Source organism: Semicossyphus pulcher, unplaced genomic scaffold (assembly GCF_022749685.1).
Source record: "Semicossyphus pulcher isolate SPU_LCO1_2020_fin unplaced genomic scaffold, fSemPul1.0.p SCAF_10, whole genome shotgun sequence".
Taxonomy (NCBI): domain Eukaryota; kingdom Metazoa; phylum Chordata; class Actinopteri; order Labriformes; family Labridae; genus Semicossyphus; species Semicossyphus pulcher.
In genome coordinates, this window is record NW_027211604.1 from 415,662 (window position 1) to 437,500 (window position 21,839).

Here is a 21,839-nt window from a genome sequence, read left to right on the forward strand (position 1 = left end):
CAGAGTGAGGACAGAGCAGGAGACAGAGTGAGGACAGAGACCAACAGGAGACAGAGTGAGGACAGAGCAGGAGACAGAGTGAGGACAGAGACCAACAGGAGACAGAGTGAGGACAGAGCAGGAGACAGAGTGAGGACAGAGACCAACAGGAGACAGAGTGAGGACAGAGCAGGAGACAGAGTGAGGACAGAGACCAACAGGAGACAGAGTGAGGACAGAGACCAACAGGAGACAGAGTGAGGACAGAGCAGGAGACAGAGTGAGGACAGAGATCAGCAGGAGACAGAGTGAGGACAGAGACCAGCAGGAGACAGAGTGAGGACAGAGACCAGTGAGGACAGAGACCAACAGGAGACAGAGTGAGGACAGAGCAGGAGACAGAGTGAGGACAGAGACCAGCAGGAGACAGAGTGAGGACAGAGCAGGAGACAGAGTGAGGACAGAGACCAACAGGAGACAGAGTGAGGACAGAGTCCAGCAGGAGACAGAGTGAGGACAGAGACCAACAGGAGACGGAGTGAGGACAGAGACCAGCAGGAGACAGAGTGAGGACAGAGACCAGCAGGAGACAGAGTGAGGACAGAGCAGGAGACAGAGTGAGGACAGAGACCAACAGGAGACAGAGTGAGGACAGAGACCAGCAGGAGACAGAGTGAGGACAGAGACCAGCAGGAGACAGAGTGAGGACAGAGCAGGAGACAAAGTGAGGACAGAGACCAACAGGAGACAGAGTGAGGACAGAGACCAGCATGAGACAGAGTGAGGACAGAGCAGGAGACAGAGTGAGGACAGAGACCAGCAGGAGACAGAGTGAGGACAGAGCAGGAGACAGAGTGAGGACAGAGACCAGCAGGAGACAGAGTGAGGACAGAGCAGGAGACAAAGTGAGGACAGAGACCAACAGGAGACAGAGTGAGGACAGAGACCAGCAGGAGACAGAGTGAGGACAGAGACCAGCAGGAGACAGAGTGAGGACAGAGCAGGAGACAGAGTGAGGACAGAGACCAGCAGGAGACAGAGTGAGGACAAAGTTCAGCAGGAGACAGAGTGAGGACAGAGACCAGCAGGAGACAGAGTGAGGACAGGGACCAACAGGAGACAGAGTGAGGACAGAGCAGGAGACAGAGTGAGGACAGAGACCAACAGGAGACAGAGTGAGGACAGAGACCAGCAGGAGACAGAGTGAGGACAGAGCAGGAGACAGAGTGAGGACAGAGACCAACAGGAGACAGAGTGAGGACAGAGACCAGCAGGAGACAGAGTGAGGACAGAGACCAGCAGGAGACAGAGTGAGGACAGAGCAGGAGACAGAGTGAGGACAGAGACCAACAGGAGACAGAGTGAGGACAGAGACCAACAGGAGACAGAGTGAGGACAGAGACCAGCAGGAGACAGAGTGAGGACAGAGCAGGAGACAGAGTGAGGACAGAGACCAGCAGGAGACAGAGTGAGGACAAAGTTCAGCAGGAGACAGAGTGAGGACAGAGCAGGAGACAGAGTGAGGACAGGGACCAACAGGAGACAGAGTGAGGACAGGGACCAACAGGAGACAGAGTGAGGACAGAGACCAGCAGGAGACAGAGTGAGGACAGAGACCAACAGGAGACAGAGTGAGGACAGAGACCAGCAGGAGACAGAGTGAGGACAGAGCAGGAGACAGAGTGAGGACAGAGACCAACAGGAGACAGAGTGAGGACAGAGACCAGCAGGAGACAGAGTGAGGACAGAGCAGGAGACAGACTGAGGACAGAGACCAGCAGGAGACAGAGTGAGGACAAAGTTCAGCAGGAGACAGAGTGAGGACAGAGCAGGAGACAGAGTGAGGACAGAGACCAGCAGGAGACAGAGTGAGGACAGAGTGAGGACAGAGACCAACAGGAGACAGAGTGAGGACAGAGACCAGCAGGAGACAGAGTGAGGACAGAGACCAGCAGGAGACAGAGTGAGGACAGAGCAGGAGACAGAGTGAGGACAGAGACCAACAGGAGACAGAGTGAGGACAGAGACCAGCAGGAGACAGAGTGAGGACAGAGCAGGAGACAGAGTGAGGACAGAGACCAACAGGAGACAGAGTGAGGACAGAGATCAGCAGGAGACAGAGTGAGGACAGAGACCAGCAGGAGACAAAGTGAGGACAGAGCAGGAGACAGAGTGAGGACAGAGACCAGCAGGAGACAGAGTGAGGACAGAGACCAACAGGAGACGGAGTGAGGACAGAGACCAGCAGGAGACAGAGTGAGGACAGAGACCAACAGGAGACAGAGTGAGGACAGAGCAGGAGACAGAGTGAGGAGTGAGGACAGAGACCAACAGGAGACAGAGTGAGGACAGAGCAGGAGACAGAGTGAGGACAGAGACCAGCAGGAGACAGAGTGAGGACAGAGACCAACAGGAGACAGAGTGAGGACAGAGACCAGCAGGAGACAGAGTGAGGACAGAGACCAGCAGGAGACAGAGTGAGGACAGAGACCAACAGGAGACGGAGTGAGGACAGAGACCAGCAGGAGACAGAGTGAGGACAGAGACCAGCAGGAGACAGAGTGAGGACAGAGACCAACAGGAGACAGAATGAGGACAGAGCAGGAGACAGAGTGAGGACAGAGACCAGCAGGAGACAGAGTGAGGACAATGCAGGAGACAGAGTGAGGACAGAGCAGGAGACAGAGTGAAGACAGAGACCAACAGGAGACAGAGTGGGGACAGAGACCAACAGGAGACAGAGTGAGGACAGAGCAGGAGACAGAGTGAGGACAGAGACCAACAGGAGACAGAGTGAGGACAGAGCAGGAGACAGAGTGAGGACAGAGACCAGCAGGAGACAGAGTGAGGACAGAGCAGGAGACAGAGTGAGGACAGAGACCAGCAGGAGACAGAGTGAGGACAGAGCAGGAGACAGAGTGAGGACAGAGTTCAGCAGGAGACAGAGTGAGGACAGAGACCAACAGGAGACAGAGTGAGGACAGAGACCAACAGGAGACAGAGTGAGGACAGAGCAGGAGACAGAGTGAGGACAGAGACCAACAGGAGACAGAGTGAGGACAGAGACCAGCAGGAGACAGAGTGAGGACAGAGCAGGAGACAGAGTGAGGACAGAGACCAACAGGAGACAGAGTGAGGACAGAGACCAGCAGGAGACAGAGTGAGGACAGAGACCAACAGGAGACAGAGTGAGGACAGAGCAGGAGACAGAGTGAGGACAGAGACCAACAGGAGACAGAGTGAGGACAGAGCAGGAGACAGAGTGAGGACAGAGACCAACAGGAGACAGAGTGAGGACAGAGACCAGCAGGAGACAGAGTGAGGACAGAGACCAGCAGGAGACAGAGTGAGGACAGAGCAGGAGACAGAGTGAGGACAGAGACCAACAGGAGACAGAGTGAGGACAGAGACCAACAGGAGACAGAGTGAGGACAGAGCAGGAGACAGAGTGAGGACAGAGATCAGCAGGAGACAGAGTGAGGACAGAGACCAGCAGGAGACAGAGTGAGGACAGAGACCAGCAGGAGACAAAGTGAGGACAGAGCAGGAGACAGAGTGAGGACAGAGACCAGCAGGAGACAGAGTGAGGACAGAGACCAACAGGAGACGGAGTGAGGACAGAGACCAGCAGGAGACAGAGTGAGGACAGAGACCAACAGGAGACAGAGTGAGGACAGAGCAGGAGACAGAGTGAGGAGTGAGGACAGAGACCAACAGGAGACAGAGTGAGGACAGAGACCAGCAGGAGACAGAGTGAGGACAGAGACCAACAGGAGACGGAGTGAGGACAGAGACCAGCAGGAGACGGAGTGAGGACAGAGACCAGCAGGAGACAGAGTGAGGACAGAGACCAACAGGAGACGGAGTGAGGACAGAGACCAGCAGGAGACAGAGTGAGGACAGAGCAGGAGACAGAGTGAGGACAGAGACCAGCAGGAGACAAAGTGAGGACAGAGACCAACAGGAGACAGAATGAGGACAGAGCAGGAGACAGAGTGAGGACAATGCAGGAGACAGAGTGAGGACAGAGACCAACAGGAGACAGAGTGAGGACAGAGCAGGAGACAGAGTGAGGACAGAGACCAACAGGAGACAGAGTGAGGACAGAGACCAGCAGGAGACAGAGTGAGGACAGAGCAGGAGACAGAGTGAGGACAGAGCAGGAGACAGAGTGAAGACAGAGACCAACAGGAGACAGAGTGAGGACAGAGTGAGGACAGAGACCAACAGGAGACAGAGTGAGGACAGAGCAGGAGACAGAGTGAGGACAGAGACCAACAGGAGACAGAGTGAGGACAGAGCAGGAGACAGAGTGAGGACAGAGACCAGCAGGAGACAAAGTGAGGACAGAGACCAGCAGGAGACAAAGTGAGGACAGAGCAGGAGACAGAGTGAGGACAGAGACCAACAGGAGACAGAGTGAGGACAGAGACTAGCAGGAGACAGAGTGAGGACAGAGACCAACAGGAGACGGAGTGAGGACAGAGACCAGCAGGAGACAGAGTGAGGACAGAGACCAGCAGGAGACAGAGTGAGGACAGAGACCAGCAGGAGACAGAATGAGGACAGAGCAGGAGACAGAGTGAGGAGTGAGGACAGAGACCAACAGGAGACAGAATGAGGACAGAGCAGGAGACAGAGTGAGGACAGAGACCAACAGGAGACAGAGTGAGGACAGAGCAGGAGACAGAGTGAGGACAGAGACCAACAGGAGACAGAGTGAGGACAGAGCAGGTGACAGAGTGAGGACAGAGACCAACAGGAGACAGAGTGAGGACAGAGACCAGCAGGAGACAGAATGAGGACTGAGACCAACAGGAGACAGAGTGAGGACAGAGACCAACAGGAGACAGAATGAGGACAGAGCAGGAGACAGAGTGAGGACAGAGCAGGAGACAGAGTGAGGACAGAGACCAACAGGAGACAGAGTGAGGACAGAGCAGGAGACAGAGTGAGGACAGAGACCAGCAGGAGACAGAGTGAGGACAGAGACCAGCAGGAGACAGAGTGAGGACAGAGACCAGCAGGAGACAGAATGAGGACAGAGACCAACAGGAGACAGAGTGAGGACAGAGACCAGCAGGAGACAGAATGAGGACAGAGACCAACAGGAGACAGAGTGAGGACAGAGCAGGAGACAGAGTGAGGACAGAGACCAGCAGGAGACAGAGTGAGGACAGAGACCAGCAGGAGACAGAATGAGGACAGAGACCAACAGGAGACAGAATGAGGACAGAGCAGGAGACAGAGTGAGGACAGAGACCAGCAGGAGACAGAATGAGGACTGAGACCAACAGGAGACAGAATGAGGACAGAGACCAACAGGAGACAGAGTGAGGACAGAGCAGGAGACAGAGTGAGGACAGAGACCAACAGGAGACAGAGTGAGGACAGAGCAGGAGACAGAGTGAGGACAGAGACCAGCAGGAGACAGAATGAGGACAGAGACCAGCAGGAGACAGAATGAGGACAGAGACCAACAGGAGACAGAGTGAGGACAGAGACCAACAGGAGACAGAATGAGGACAGAGCAGGAGACAGAGTGAGGACAGAGACCAGCAGGAGACAGAGTGAGGACAGAGACCAGCAGGAGACAGAGTGAGGACAGAGACCAACAGGAGACAGAGTGAGGACAGAGCAGGAGACAAAGTGAGGACAGAGACCAACAGGAGACAGAGTGAGGACAGAGACCAGCAGGAGACAGAGTGAGGACAGAGACCAACAGGAGACAGAGTGAGGACAGAGCAGGAGACAGAGTGAGGACAGAGAAGAAGAAGAAACAGTCAAAACAAAGAGACGTTTTGGTCTGTGAGGTCAAAGTTTGCTCTTACACATTCACATACACACACACACACTTACACACACCCAAACACACACACACCTTCATACCTGCAGCAGGTTGAACCGGTGACGTATCACTGAGTTCACTGTAAAAACATTCACAGTTAAAACAGGTGAGTCCCACATACCTGAACCCATTGCAGTTCAACCCTTTCTCATACACCCACACACACAAACACACACACACACACACACACACACACACACACACAAAGTAGAATTGGTGGATCAGTTTTAATGAGTGCAGGTGAATTTGAGGCGTCGACATGTGAAACTGAAAACTGGATTCAAACTGAGTGCAAATACCTGCTGACAGGAGGACAGTCAGACAGGTTAACAGGTGGACAGGTAGACAGCAGGTGTAGCTCAGTAGGAATTCTCTTCACGGTAAGAAAACTTTTAAAATCTTAAAGTTTTTGTTGGTGTGAAGTTGACTTTGATTTCTTCTCAGGGCAAAGAAACAAGTTTACTGTGACTCTGACTTCAAGCTCAGATTTCAGGTTCTTCACTTCATCACATTCACCTTAAAGTAACTCGAGGATCCGATCCTTATATGAAACCATAATACTGTAGTAAAGTTTAAATACTTTAAACTACGTTAACGTTTTTATTAGGGCTGTCAATCGTTTGAAATATTTAATCACGATTAATCGCGTGGTTGTCCATTGTTAACTCACCTGTTGAAAATGTACCTTAAAGAGATATTTTTTAATCCTGTTATCAACATGGGAATGGACAAATATGCTTCCTTTATGCAAATGTATGTTTATTATTACTGCAACATTAAAACAATGACAAATACTGTCCAGAATATTCTACAGAATAACCTCACAGGTTCTGCACGCTCAAAAGACCTGCTGAAAGCAGAACATGGCGATCATCACATATATCAGTGATTCCTGTGAGAAGCACATCACATGCAGACTGACTCAGTCTGGATTAATCTCTTTCTAGATGCTGATTTCTTCCTTCCACAGTTTGATTGTTCTCTCTGCTTCACCTTAATTCACGTTTTAATTCACAAACTACTTTAATCAGATCACTTTGCTTTGCTTCAGTCCCCCAACACACCTGTACCTATGCTCTCTGCACAGCTGCTGGCCCCGCCCCCTCTCTCTGTCTGTCTGTCTCTCTGTCTGCTGTGTTGACTGTCTTCATCAGCAGTCTGTTTCATTAAGTCACAAAAGTTACATCTTTTCTCTCGCAATTCAGTTCTCACAGCACGTGAGCCGCGTGTGCACGAGGGACGTTATTAATGACGTAGCGATCAAAACGCTCGATCGTTACATCTGCACCTTTGATAAGCTTTATAAACAGCGACAATGCATTTACCATAGGGACATACGGAGATACACAGTAGGAATGTTTACATTGCGTTACAGAGCTGCATATGATTGTGTGCGGACAGAGAGCGTCCTGATGTCCTGTGACTCCTGTCGCTGTGTCAGTGCTCTTCCTCAACAAGGAGAGCGGGCGAGCGATCGTTCGTTTGGAGCGGAGTCGTTTAATAGCACAGAAACCTGAGCGGCAAAAAGTATGTAGCGGAAACACCGCGGGTGGTAACAACATTGCGGCTGCATCGCTTCCTTATTTCTCAAACTACGGGGCGGGCCGAGGGTCATAATAATAGAACGCACGTGTGTTAATCGCACGTTAAGATAATTAGGGGAATTAGTGCATCAGGACACAACCTTTCTAACGGTAACAACACCTGTAACCATAGTAACCGGACACATTAAAGATGTCTGAAAACTTACAGTCAAAGAAACAAAGAGATCGTTTCTCATTCAGGAAACGCTGCCCCCTACAGACTCATTGTGACTGTCTCACGTCTTCTTCTGCTGTCGAGTGACCTGATGGTCCGAAGAGATGACATCATCGGTGATGTGTTTATCATAAAATGAGTCTTTCTTCTCCTCCAGATGACTCCTCCGCCGGTCCCCAAACCACGAACTCGTTACACCAGGGACAGTCCTGGTTCTGCCTCCTCTCCGGACAGGTGCGTTCACCTGTATACACACACACGCACACACACACATGCGCGCGCACACACACACACACACACACACACACACTTCCACATATTAAGAGTTGATTAAACATGAAAGAACTGAAAACAAAAAACAAAATGTCAACTTCTGTTTTTCAGCGACCTGCAAGCAGTATCCTCTAATGAAGTTCACCTGAGCATAGGTATGTACACACACACACACACTCATGCACACACAGAAGAATCTTGTATTTTAAGTTGTGTGTTTGAGTATGAAAAGTAAAAAAAGCTGAAGTTTAATTTAAAGACCAAAAAATGAACAAAAACCTGAAGTTAGAGTGACAATTATTACTCACTCTGCTGTCTGTCTGTCTGCCTGCCTGCCTGCCTGCGTGTCTGCCTGCCTGTCTGTCTGCCTGCCTGTCTGCCTGCCTGCCTGCCTGCCTGCCTGTCTGTCTGCCTGCCTGCCTGCCTGCCTGCCTGCGTGTCTGCCTGCCTGTCTGTCTGTCTGCCTGCCTGCCTGCCTGCCTGTCTGTCTGCCTGTCTGCCTGTCTGTCTGTCTGTCTGCCTGTCTGCCTGCCTGCCTGCCTGCCTGCCTGCGTGTCTGCCTGCCTGTCTGTCTGTCTGCCTGCCTGCCTGCCTGCCTGTCTGTCTGCCTGTCTGTCTGTCTGTCTGCCTGTCTGCCTGCCTGTCTGCCTGCCTGCCTGCCTGTCTGCCTGCCTGCCTGTCTGATTAACATCCCGGGTGCTGTCTCCCTCTCATGTTGAGTCACGTAGAAGTTAAACTGCGTGTTGAAGCCGTCCTCAGAGTGCCGATCGTCAGTCTGCAGGTTATTTTTAGCGTGAGCCGAGTCTCAGCAGGTTTTCAGTCTGATGGTTGGACCGGTTTCTTCCTACACACTGACATGCTGTGGATGTTTGTGGTGATTATCTCAGACAGGTTTGACTTTGGCTGCTGCTTATATAATCCCAGGTGATTCACCTTCTGCTGTTTTCAGTATTTCTCACAGTGTTTCAGGTTCTGTGTTGTTATGAGTCCATATCGACAACTATTCAAACAAGGTAACACAAGGTAACATATCCACCGGTCATCATAATAGGACTCTTAATGTGAAAGTCCCCCAGGTGTCATAGTATACCTTATTTTGAAACTCTTCTTGGTGTCAGAATAGGACTGCTATTGTTTAAGAACTGGACTGACCGAGTTTGAGCATCATCTAGCGGACAGAACTGCAGCTGGACACACATACCTGTTTGTTTGATGGACAGGTGTATCAGCTGATGTATGTTGATGATGTCACTGCGTCCTGTTCCTCAGGCGATGATGCTCCTCCCCTTCCTGCTCTTGGTGGGTCGAACCATGGCGTCATCTTCCCAACTCTGGCCGGGATCACTGACATCATCGCTACCAACATCCCGTCATTGGCTGGATTTGCCACCTCCATTAGCAGCCCCACCCCCACCCCAACTGCCCCACCGGCCCCCTCGGCCCCCCCCTCCATAGACAGCATGGCTAACAATATCGCAGCTCACATACCTAGCTTAGCAGGAACTGCTAATACTGTGGCTATCCCAGCTACTGTAAACTCCAACACTACACCTGTACCAACTGCTTATACAGGTGCTGCTAACTTAGACAGCATATTTAGCTCATTAGCTAAAATACATGGAATAGAGGGAATTGTAAGCAGGGTGGCTAACCCTGCTGATAGCTCCATGACAACCCCAGCCATGCCATCAGCCCCGCTTCCTTCACTGCACAGGATTGGAACTGCTGGAGACTCTCACACAGGTACAGTGACCAATCATTTAATCAACCAACCAACCAGTCAGATCTGGTTTCAGTTGATCCTTGTCTATCTTGTGTAAGTCACGCTTGAGAAGTGTTGGATTCCTGTTTGTCCAGGTTTACTTCAGTAACTCAGACTTATTTATGTATTTAAATTAACTTTTGTTTCATGAAGCAGGTTTAATTAAACCATCGCACAGGAAATGTTTCAGTCTTTCTTCAAAACTCTGATTTGTAAAACAGGCAACAAGTCTGTGTTCATGGATTTTAAACCAAAACAACTTGATGATTTTATAGGAGTTTAATGAAACCAAGAAAATACATATACTATACACCCAAAACTATAACTGAGGAACAGCTGAACTCCACACTCGATCAAAGTCTGTCAGTGCTGATGAACTGTAAGGTGCTCAACGCAGTGAAAGGTATTCAGTAGTAAGTACCCATCACATAATCAGCAGTGAGTAGTTGTTAGTAAGTACTCTGTAGTAAATATTCAGTTAGAGGTATTCAGAAGTGAAAACTCAGTACACCTACAGCGTAAAGAAGGTCCAAGTGTTTTCTGGAGATTCTTTTCTGAGGATGCACGTGAGTGTCTTTGTAGGCAGACTCAGAGAAGGGAGTTATGGGTAACCATAGTGGCAGAGGCTCACAAGATCTAAGCACTAATTAGCTCAGCAGGTCAATGATGACACACTTCCTCCTAATGGGTTGAGCATCATGTTTTCTGTCTCCATGTCCAGATCTTGAGGCGTTGTCAAAGCTGATGAGGTCAACTTTAGACCAGAATGCAGTCACATTACCTCCACCAGAGGGAGCTGCTGTGTCCACAGAGGAAGGTACAGATGGAGATAAACCTTTCCTTGTTTCTGTGTGTGTCCTGGTGTTGACCCTCCTGCCAGTCTGATTCCTCTTTGGTTGCTCTGGTTCCAGGTTTGAAGAAGAGTCCTCAGGTCATCAGAGGTGAAAACCCGTATGTCAGTGTCTTGGCATCTTGGGCGAGCCAAGAAGAAGCTGATACCGACTCATCCAATGAGGATGAAGATCCAGGAGTTAGCCCCGGTCCCGCTAGTGCCAATGCTCCAACAAAAGGAGATCCTGCTCCCAACCCTACTTCCAATTCCACAAAGTATGTAAACAATACAACTTCTATTGAACACTGCATCCTCTGCTGCTAACGCTGTGTTGATGTTTTTATTTTGCAGCCTCCCACAGAATCCTTCAGGTCGTCTGATCCCCACAAGGCCAGCCCCACCCCCTCCTCTTCCTCCTAGCCAATCAGGAAAGCCTGTGAAACAGAAGACTCCGAGGTACATGTGCACACATACAAACTCAAGAAAAGACTCTCTTATAGTTTAGTGGAGTAATTTGACAGATCTTCCAAGACCTTGGTAGCTTTAGTCAACATTTCTTTTTCTTCCTGTCTTTAATTAAACGTCAACCTGTGAGTTTAGTTTATTCATAATGTAGTCTAACTTTATGACACTGTGTAAAGAAAAGTTCTGTGTGTTAAAGAATGTTTGTCCTGCAGAGCCGCTACCATCCGAGTGTCCAGGAAGAAGGGAGGCAGCAAGAGTTCAACTCCACAGAGCGCAGTGGTCCGATCCAGCTGGCTGGATGTCTGGAAGGGCTTCAGGTAATTACATCATCATCATCATCAATAATCAGAAATATTTTGTTGATTCAGTGATTAGTAAGAATCCTTAGTGAGATCCTGGTCTTAAACTGACCTGCAGCTGCTTTTTAAACCTGGGCCCTATTTGTACAAATGTGTGAGTCGAAATGACTCATAGGAACAAAAAGTTTGGCAATCGGTCCAGTAGGTAGCTTCCGCTGTAGCTGCGGTACGGACTAGGGCAACTGCGCCTGATCAAAGTACATCCACTAAAAGTGCTTGTTTTTACCGCTGTCAGGCTGAGATTGTTACTCCAGGTGTCCGACAACATTACAGAAATGATCCTGACAAAAATCTTGCTTTTTATAAAGAGTAAGATCCTTTTTGTGTAGCCAGAAACAGTGACATTTCTAGGTAAAGATATTAGATGCATGTAAATATGTTAGGTCTACTTACTCGATAGATAGTTGCCCGCTAGGTCCCTGCGGTCTTAGCTGCCTCCTCTAGTTTATTTTGGGCACATGAAAGAATGTCTGCAGCTCAGCCTGTTGATCAGAGGGGGAAAATCCTCCGATGTGGTTACACAGCGCTGTGTAGAGTCCGATGTATCATCCCTGGACACCGCTGGCCATCGAACTTAAATGCCACATCTTCATCGTCGAAATCAGGTAAATATTCAGCCATGGCTTTGGAAATATATTCCTGCTGGCAGACCTCTACGGAAACAAATCCTCTCTCCAACTCTTCCACCGTCCTGTTCAGGTAACATCTTGCCACCCGCGTGATTTCAGAGTGAGACTTCTCCTTGAGCGGTACTTTTGTTTCTGGTTGCACGAAAAGCAGCTTACTATTTAAAAATTCACGATCTTTGTAGGGACATTTCCATGATGTTGTCGGAACAATCTGAGCCTGTCAGTGGCAAAAATAAGCACTTTTTATGATGGATGTACTTTGATGAATCTTTAGTGACTTATTAGGGCAGCCTGATAGTAACGAGTTACAATAATCCAACCTGGAAGTAACGAATGCATGGACGAGTTTTTCTGCATCGTGTTGAGACAGGATGTGTCTGATGTTTGTTGTGAAGATGAAAGAAGGCTGTCCTTGATATTTGTTTTATGTGGGAGATGAAGGACATATCCTGATCAAACAGAACTCCCAGATTCCTAACAGTAGTGCTGGATGCCAGGCTGATGCCATCTAGGGCAGCTATATCATTAGAGAAAGAATCTCTTTGATGTTTTGGGCCGAGCACAATCACTTCAGTTTGTCTGAATTAAGTAGCAGAAAGTTTCTAGTCATCCAGATCTTTATGTCCTTAAGGCATGCTTCTAGTTTAGATAGCTGATTGGTTTCGTCTGGCTTCATAGATAAGTATAATTGAGTATCATCTGCATAACAATGAAAATTAATGGAGTGTTTCCTCATGCGTAAACAATGCCAGAGTAGACGAGACTCTTCTGTTTTGGTGGATCGCCACATTCTTTCAGATTTACACCACATTTGCTTCAAGTTACGAGTTTCTGAGTCATACCATGGAGCTAGCCTCTGTCGTTTGATAATCTTCTTTTTTATTAAGTTTTCGGTTTCAAGGCCATAAGCTAGAACAAGGTGGAGGGTGTGGTTAAAGCGGTGAGTAGGCTGGTTTACACTTTGAGGGAAACCAATAGAGACATGAATGCCATGCTAAGACTATCATTATCAACATCTACATGAATATTGAAGTTTTGGTCTAGTGTTGCTTAGAAGACGTATGGATGGATGATGGATGGATGATGGATGGATGACTGATGGATGGATGATGGATTATGGATAATTATTATTATGTCTGCCTCTACGTCCGTGTCAGTGAGTGGAGCTAGGAAGAAATATGTGAACGATTGTCAGTTTCAGAACAAAGACTTTTACTATAAGAAGCACTGGCTGGGTGTGCTGAGCGAGCTGAGACTACTACGCCGCACGAGCCCAGGAAGGAAACAATGTAAGCGGTGCAAGAGGACATGAAAGCGGGGCAAGCGCGGGGAACGCATGCTAGGCTAACCGCCAATCCACACAAGCCGGCTGTTCCCACATGTATGCTGGCTGATGTGTGCTCCCTCGACAGCAAAATGGAGCATATTAGACTCTGGAGAGCTTACCAGCGCAGCGTGAAGGACTCCTGTGTCTTGGTTTTTACTGAGACTTGGTTGAATCAAAACATTCTGGATGCTGCAATTCAGCTAAATGGGCTAACTGTCAACCGAGCGGACAGAACAGCTTTATCTGGTAACCTGAGGGGGGGGCCTGGGTGCTCATACGAACAACCTGTGGTGTCGGGACACCAAGGTGGTCTCCACACACTGCTCACCGCACAGAGAGTACCAGAGTGGGGGATTTTCAAAGGGGCAGTGACAAAGGATGGTGTCACCGATCTGCAGGAACATACAGAGTCTGCCATTGGCTACATAAACAAATGTATTGACGATGTGACTGTTATAAAAGCCATCAGGCAGCGTGGCAATCAGAAACCTTGGCTGACTGGAGAGGTCTGCTCACTGCTGAGGGCCCAAAATGCTGCCTTTAAATCAGGGGACACGGCAGCATATAGACTGACGGACAAAATTAGGGAGGTGAAGAGGCTGAACGGGCAAAAGCTCAACAGCCGCTTCACGGACAACAAAGAGTCAAGGCGGTCATGGCGGAGTTTTAACACAATCGCTGATAATAAGCTCTCCCCCCCGCAGTCAACCACAAGGACCCCACAAGACCAGACAGACGGATGGATGGATAATGAATGGATAATGGATGGATGGATGAACAGTACATGTTTTCTCTTTCTCTAACAGACACAGTGTTTTATGGGCAACGTTGGACGGACAGCTGATGTCTCTGTGGAAAAAACGCACAGTAAGTCAGTGTATCTGCCTGTCTCTCTCTATATTCACTCATCTTTCTCTCTGTGTATACCTGTATGTGTCTGTCTGTGTGTACAGTGATGGGTGTGTTTGTTTCATTGACCAGGACCGCTTCAGTGAGCTGCTGTTTCATGTCTCGAGTATCACCAACGTGAAGAAACAGGACAAAGGCAGATTCTCGGTTTACTTCAGGAAGAAGCATTATGACTTCATGGCTCACAATGATGGTAAGATTCCTGCTGCTGGACTTTTCACTGTCCTGGACTCTACTGTCTGTGAGGCCAGCTCTACAGCACCTTGTTGTTTTCTAATGGTCTCTGAAGGTGTGCTCAGACAGGAAGTGAAGTGCCTAAAACTTCCTGATGTTTTTTTCCATCTCTCAGAGGTTCATGAGGGTTGGGTCACATCTCTGCTGGCATCTCGCGGCCAGCCAAGTCCCGCCCCCCCAGAACACCACGGACAAATCACCATCAAGGACCCACGAAGCCGCGCCTATGCTGCTGTATGGGGTCACGACCTCTGGATTTACCCAAACAAGGACGGCTTCCAGCTCGGCATTGCTTCGTTCTCTGTCCCCCTGAATGTGGCCACGGTGAAATCTACAGGAAAACACTCGTTTACCCTCATCACTCCATACAAGAGCTTCAAGTACACACCTGTCTGACTACCTGTCTGTCTGTCTGTCTTTCATGTGGTAAAATGTGGTATTAAATCCTGATGTGCTTCCTGTTCTTCCTTCCTCTCCTTGGCCCCACCCTCTGACTCTGTGGCCCCGCCCCCTGCCTGCAGCCTGTCAGTTGATTCGTCGAAGGATCTGTCTGTCTGGTTGGACTGTCTGTCCTTGTCTATACGCAATGCTCTGTCCTGCAGCCAGGTAGCGCTACGTCTCTGGGAAAACCCAGACAACAAAGTTTGCGCTGACTGCGGCTCGGCCAATCCAGAGTGGGCATCGGTCAACCTGCTGCTGGTGGTCTGTCAGGCGTGTGCAGGTATGAACTGACGGGAAAGGAGAGTCTGTAAAGCAGGAACAAGTGTTTTCACATTGGTTAATTTTGTATCACAGACAGTTCAAAATATGGAGATTATTCTCATTCTGTTTCTTTAAACCTGCTTCCTCTGGGCCTCACCATTATTATAATGCCACATACACCAGTACGCCGATGATACACAACTGTACATCTCTGTTTACACCAACAAACCTGATCCTGACCCTGCTCACATGAAAACAACAAAGAAAATTCAGTTCAGAAACATGAAGTCACTGAAACAAACTGTTTTGTTTGGTGGAATCACACCTAATGATTACCTGTCAACCCTCAGAATGCTCACAGATTCTGTTCTCAGGTCAGCATCGAGCTCTGGGCAGCAACCTGTCCAAGGTACGCAGTCTGAAGATGGACAACAAGGTCTGGACTGAACCACTCATACAGGTGAGGGGGACTGAACCTTTCATACAGGTGAGGGGGGACTGAACCGCTCATACAGGACACTTCGTTCAGGAACTTTGACCCCTTCCTCTCCCAGCTGTTTGTTACCCTAGGTAACAGGCTGGCCAATCGGGTGTGGGCTCCAGCGGTGCCTGCAGCGGAGCAGCTGCTACCAGAGTCGTCTGACGAGGAGAGGTCAAAGTTCATCCAGGATAAATACAGCAGGGGGCGCTACAGACGGGTCCACGCTCTGGCCTCCTCCCCCTCTCTGATGGATCAGGTGTGTTACCATGGTAACTGTAATAATGTAATGTGTACATTTCATGAATTCATATGATGGATTTGTCACGTCCAGGTAAAACTCAAAGATAGAGGATAAAATTAAAAGACAAAAACAGAGAAAATGCCAAAAAGACTTACTGAGACTACAAATTAAAGGTCAACACAACAGGTGACAACACTTGGGAAACATAATCCTAACCCTAACCCTCACAGGGAAAAAGGTGTGAAAGGTTTGGGGAACTGGCACAAAGGGAAGGAACAAAGAGATTGAATACACACAGGTAATCAGACACAGATGAGACTAACGAGACACAGGTGAAAACAATAATGGCGGGAATCAATCACACAGGATGGAAAACACACGAAGGCAGGAAGTGAGCAACATGAAACAGGAAATTAAAATGGAACAATGATCATTTAATGATCAGTGACAATGAAAATCACCCCAATGAAACCTTTATTGTGAAAGTCTGTATTATAGGACTGTACTAAATGTGAATAAAGTTTTATAACAGCAGCCCCTAGTGGACATTAGAGGAAGAGCAGTGGGGAGGTGAATGACTATTTCTGTGTGTGTGTGTGTGTGTGTGTGTGTGTGTGTGTGTGTGTGTGTGTGTGTGTGTGTGTGTGTGTGTGTTGCAGAGGCTGCGTCAGGTGGTCTGTGGAGATGACGTAGAGGAAACGATGTCCCTGATCTGCTCAGGAGCAAAGGTCTGATGAACTCTTGGTTAGAGTTGGTCTATGGTCTTGTGTAGATCAGTAATGATTCACCACACACACACACACACACAAACGCACACACACACAAACGCACACACACACACACACACACACACACAAACGCACACACACACACACACACACACACACACACACACACACACACACACACAAACACACACACACACATACACACACACACACACAAACACACATACACACACACACACACACACACACACACACACACACACACACAAACGCACACACACACACACACACACACACACACACACACACACACACACACACAAACACACACACACACATACACACACACACACACAAACACACATACACACACACACACACACACACACACACACATACACACACACACACACACACACACACACACACACACACACACACACACACACACACACACACACACACACACACACACACACACAAACGCACGTGTAACACAGGTGTAAATAACAAGAGTACTGTAGAGTGGACTGAGTATCAGGTTCTGGTTTTGTTGGTGCAAAGTCAAACTGTGCTGGTTTATGGGCAACATTTCTCTCACTTGTGTGCAGGTGTGTCAGTCAGACCCTCAGAGCCCCTCCCCCATCCTGCTGGCAGAGAGGGCCAATCAGGCTCTGCAGACCGAGCTGCTCCGCCTCAACGAGTACACAGGTAACACACATACACAGGTAACACACATGTACAGGTAATACACAGGTAACACATACACAGGTAATACACAGGTAACACACATACACAGGTAACACATACACAGGTAATACACAGGTAACACACATACACACATAACACACATGCACAGGTAACACACATGTACAGGTAACACATACACAGGTATTACACAGGTAACATACTTAGACAGGTAACACATATACATTGGTAATACACAGGTAAAACACACACACACACACAGGATACACATCTATGTAAATGTCAGTTGATCTTCTCACCTTGCTGCACTGTGCAGGTGTGCAGTGCAGGTGTAGTCCAGTTTACTGTGACATCATTGGGGGTCTCAGATGTTAAGTATTCAACAACCTTGATGAGTTTCTTTATTCAGGTGTGTTTATTATGTTCTATTTCAGAGGTCCCGCCTTACCTGCCACAGTCAGCCACTAGGAGGCCTGACTCCGCCCCCTCAGGTAGGATGGCTTACCTACATGAATTTATAACGAGCATCAAGAACTCTTACATTACTAAATATCATTCTTCTTTTCAATGATCTTTGTTTGTGTCTCTGAGAGGGGATTGACCCTGCAGGGCGTCAGTATGGTGGCTCTGAGAGGACAAACAGACACATGTCAGAAAACACAAACAAAACCTGTCCACCGTTCATCAGTCGCTATCGCAACAGCTCGTTTACTTTTTAAACTAATGTAATGTGTGTGTGTGTGTGTGTGTGTGTGTGTGTGTGTGTGTGTGTGTGTGTGTGTGTGTGTGTGTGTGTCTTACCTGTGTTTGCAGGTGAGGAAGAGGAGGAGCTTCATGGTAAACTGGAAGAAGATCGTTTTCTCTTCTCGTTAGAAAACGACTCTGCAGCGTGTGACGTCCTCGACCTGCGAGAAGTTCTCTCTGTCTTCCTCAAAGATGGGTAACTATTACTGCTAGTTAAACTCATACTACTGCAACACCTCTACACTTAATGATTACTGATGATGATATTCATGATGATGAGGATGACTGCACTGATCTTGTTGATGTTGCTGATGATGATTATTATTATTTCAAACAAACCAAAACCAAAACACACCCTGTACGCTTCCTGTCAGCACCGGTGTCCGATCACACTTGAAGCTGTTTGTTGGCTTCTGATAAATGAAATTGTAACATTGTAACATTGTAACATTGTACTGCTCGTTATACTGCTGTACTAATAATTATACCACGAATACTGGTACTTGTAGTTCTTGTAGTACTGTCATACTGCTCTAGTGAGAAGGAGAAGAGCATGTTTTCAGTGTTTCTCAGAGTGACGTTGCAGGTTAAAGAAACACTTCAGAGAAAGTTTAATTGAAACTCTTAAAGCTGATGTTTTATGACAGCAGCTCCCTCTGGTGGAAACTCTCTGTCACTGCAGGCTGTGAAACAGCTCAGAGAACAGATAAAGAACCCTGGAGCGCCGCACAAACACAGTGAGGATCAAGTTGATGTTCACGGAGGTCGAAAGGAAGAGGAGAAACAGGAAGCTCACCTGGAACAGACTGTGAAATAATAAACAAAATTTAACCACTTCCTGTCTGTTTACAGAAGAGCTCATCAGTTTGAGATGGTGACGCTGAGCGATCAGCTGATCTGTGCTGCTGATGACCAGGAGGCACTGCTGAGTCACCTGGTCCACATCCTAAAGGTAAACCTGACACACACACACACACACACACACGCACACACACACACAAACACCTAAAACACGCACCTGTCTAAGGCTCAGAGGGATTCAAACATGTGACTGACAGACATTAATATCACCTGAGATGTAGATGTAATCGGTATAACCTGATCATTAATATGACTTCAGGTATGTTATTAATTTAAACTGAGCTCATTTTCCAGGTGATTCTCCCAGGGGGCGTATCTTATGCAGAGGTGGGAGGGGCTTCAGCTGCCAGTAAAGTTTCTGTTGTTGAAGTGGGCGGAGCCTCGAGTCATTCTGATGCCTGGTTGTTACTGTGGGAAGATGGAGTCAGTGTTCATCCTGTCCACAGACACACACAGCAGACTGTGAGGATGGAACTGAGCACGCTCAGTCACCATGGTAACACACCATTCCATAGTGAATCTGTTTTCAGTGAAAATCTGTAACAGCTGACTTTCAGAAGCATATTGAATAATGAAAACAAGCTGAGACCAAGAAGGAATCAGTCCAACTTTCTGTATTTCTCTTTCAGAAATGGATCCATCTAAAAACATTATCACCATGGCAACAGCAGACAGGTGTGAAACACACACACACACACACACACACACACACACACACTAAGACTATAAAACAAATGTAATAAAATAGTTTTATTTTATCAAAAACAAAATATCAGAATAACTTTTAAAGCTTCCATATTTAAATGGTACGGGTACATCTGACATCACAGTGAATCTTGTTTTGGTCAGCAGGAGTGTGTCGGTGCGTTTCGAGGAGCAGCACAGCTGTCAGTCCTGGTTCAACCACCTGCAGAGAGCTCTGACCAATCAGGGAGCAGGTCCACAACGTCCTGCGGCCAATCACAGCCCAGCTGTTCCATCTCTGTACCCGCTGATGGATGAGAGCTCGAGAGGCTCAGTACCTGTCGCCATCGAACGCTGCATCTCTCACATGACTGCACATGGTCCGAGTTCATCCACCCAAAACATGAAAACATCCAAGTTATATAAAATGATTATTATTGTTGTTATCATCATATAAAACTCATATATTACAGTATATTTATACTATTTACCTATAAATATTATAACTGTGTGTCAGGCCTGAAGGTGGAGGGAGTATACCGCCGCTGTGGCCTCGCTGCCAAAGTCACACAGTTGGTGGAGGCTCTGATGATATCACCTAGCTCCGCCCCTCTGGAGAGTGATGAACAGGGAGTTCTGGATGCTGGCTCCGCCCTCAAACAATATGTCCGCCAGCAGGAGAGCCTGATCCCTGACAGAGAGCAGCAGCAGTGGCTGCACGCTGCAGGTTAGTACTTATACTGCTGTACACATAGTACTACAGTCTGCTCCCTGAGGTAGGCCTACTGCAGCAGTACTACATGTTACTACATGTTACAACAGGACTACTGCAGTACTACTACATGTTACTACATGTTACTACATGTTACTTCATGTTACATGCAACAACAGGACTGTCGTCACTTTTTCTCTCTCAGTTGTTTCAGATGAACGTTCCAGGTTTTCAGCCTACAGACGGTTGCTACGACGACTTCCTGACGACAACCGAGCAACACTGAACGCGCTATTTGGACACTTCTACATGTAATACACACGCGCACACACACACACACACACACACACACTTTAAAGTAAATAATTGAAATCAGCTGTTCTCTTCCTCACTCTGTCTCTAACCTGTGTGACCTTTGACCTCCTCAGGGTCCAGGTGTTCTCTCAGGTGAACAAGATGTCGGCTCATAACCTGGCCGTGGTTCTGGTCCCAACTCTGTTTCAGACTCTGAATCAGGATATGCTCAGACTGACCCGAGAGTTCATCATCCACCACACGCTGCTGTTCCTGGTATGTCACATGACCCCCCCCCTTTACTCTGATTGGCTTGTTCCTTAACAGCCAATCAGAGTTCGCTGTTAGCAGCTGTTAGCAGCTGTTAGCAGCTGTTAGCTTATTTCCTCGTTACTTAACATCAACAAACTCAACCTGCAGGTGTAATTGTTGTGTAGCTAACTCTCAAAGTTAACGTTAGCATGCTACATGCAACATCTAAAAGATGTAAAATGGAGTACAGTCAACACACATAACCCTGAAAATGAAACGATATGCTAAAACCATCAGTTAGCTTAGCATCGGATATTTGCCCCTCACTCACTAGCAGCAGTATTAATAATTATCCCAGTCTGCAGGCAGGAATAAAAGATAAACACAAAACACATCTGTCATGTCTGGAAGCTATGCTAGCTTGTGATGCTACAGAGAATTCCTGTTGACAGAGCTGATGCTCCTGGTTGGACAGAGCTGCAGGTGTCTCCTAGCAACAGATTTACAGTAATCACATGTTAATCTCTTAAAGTGAAAGTAAATGATGAGTTTCTCTGCAGACACCCGGGGGGAGAGAGGAGGAGGAGGAGGAGGAGGAGGAGGAGATCACCATCTTTTAAAGAGAAGAAGAAGAAGCCAACAGGAGGACTGATGTCTCTCTCAGTTTACTGAGGAAATGTTTTAAAGTCTTTTGTTTCTTTAATTTAACTCGGTGTGTGTTTGGTGAAAGATCAGTTAAACTCCAGATTTAACTTTAGTCTCGTGTAAACGTTTCAAACAGTCGTTGTGTCTATGTCTATCTATCACTCTGCTGCAGTGACAGCGCCCCCTACAGTCTACTATGACACTGTTCTACTTAAATTACAGTTTTTACATTTAATCTGAGGAACCCAAAAAAATACTGTGCCTTCAAAATAAAAGTCTTTCATCTACCCGATGTGGTTGTTTGTTTTTTTTCAAACATGTAACGTATGGTGGCCCACAGGGACAAACACTGTGACGACTCATATGAAGAACGATGAGAGTCATCAGTAATGTGAAACACAGCAGTGCGTGA

At 47.8% G+C, this 21,839-nt stretch overlaps 1 protein-coding gene across 2 annotated transcripts; it reads left to right on the forward strand.

The window, feature by feature from the left end:
* Window positions 1-5,990: 5,990 nt before the first annotated feature.
* On the forward strand, window positions 5,991-21,719 carry LOC138604924 (arf-GAP with Rho-GAP domain, ANK repeat and PH domain-containing protein 1). 2 transcript variants are annotated; one of them, XM_069676965.1, is made up of 26 exons: window positions 5,991-6,207; window positions 7,743-7,819; window positions 7,970-8,013; window positions 9,128-9,601; window positions 10,342-10,437; window positions 10,532-10,727; window positions 10,804-10,908; window positions 11,130-11,234; window positions 14,039-14,099; window positions 14,214-14,334; window positions 14,491-14,755; window positions 14,897-15,096; window positions 15,452-15,537; window positions 15,632-15,814; window positions 16,459-16,527; window positions 17,139-17,238; window positions 17,670-17,726; window positions 18,049-18,175; window positions 18,832-18,931; window positions 19,135-19,336; window positions 19,470-19,515; window positions 19,690-19,904; window positions 20,042-20,251; window positions 20,442-20,547; window positions 20,665-20,806; window positions 21,343-21,719. In XM_069676965.1, the coding sequence occupies exons 1-26, from the start codon at window positions 6,058-6,060 to the stop codon at window positions 21,400-21,402; spliced, it is 3,597 nt and encodes a 1,198-aa protein (XP_069533066.1). In that variant the 5' UTR covers window positions 5,991-6,057; the 3' UTR covers window positions 21,403-21,719. The 2 variants fall into 2 exon arrangements, with proteins under 2 accessions (XP_069533066.1, XP_069533073.1); XM_069676972.1 differs by having other exon boundaries at window positions 19,693-19,904.
* Window positions 21,720-21,839: the final 120 nt, after the last annotated feature.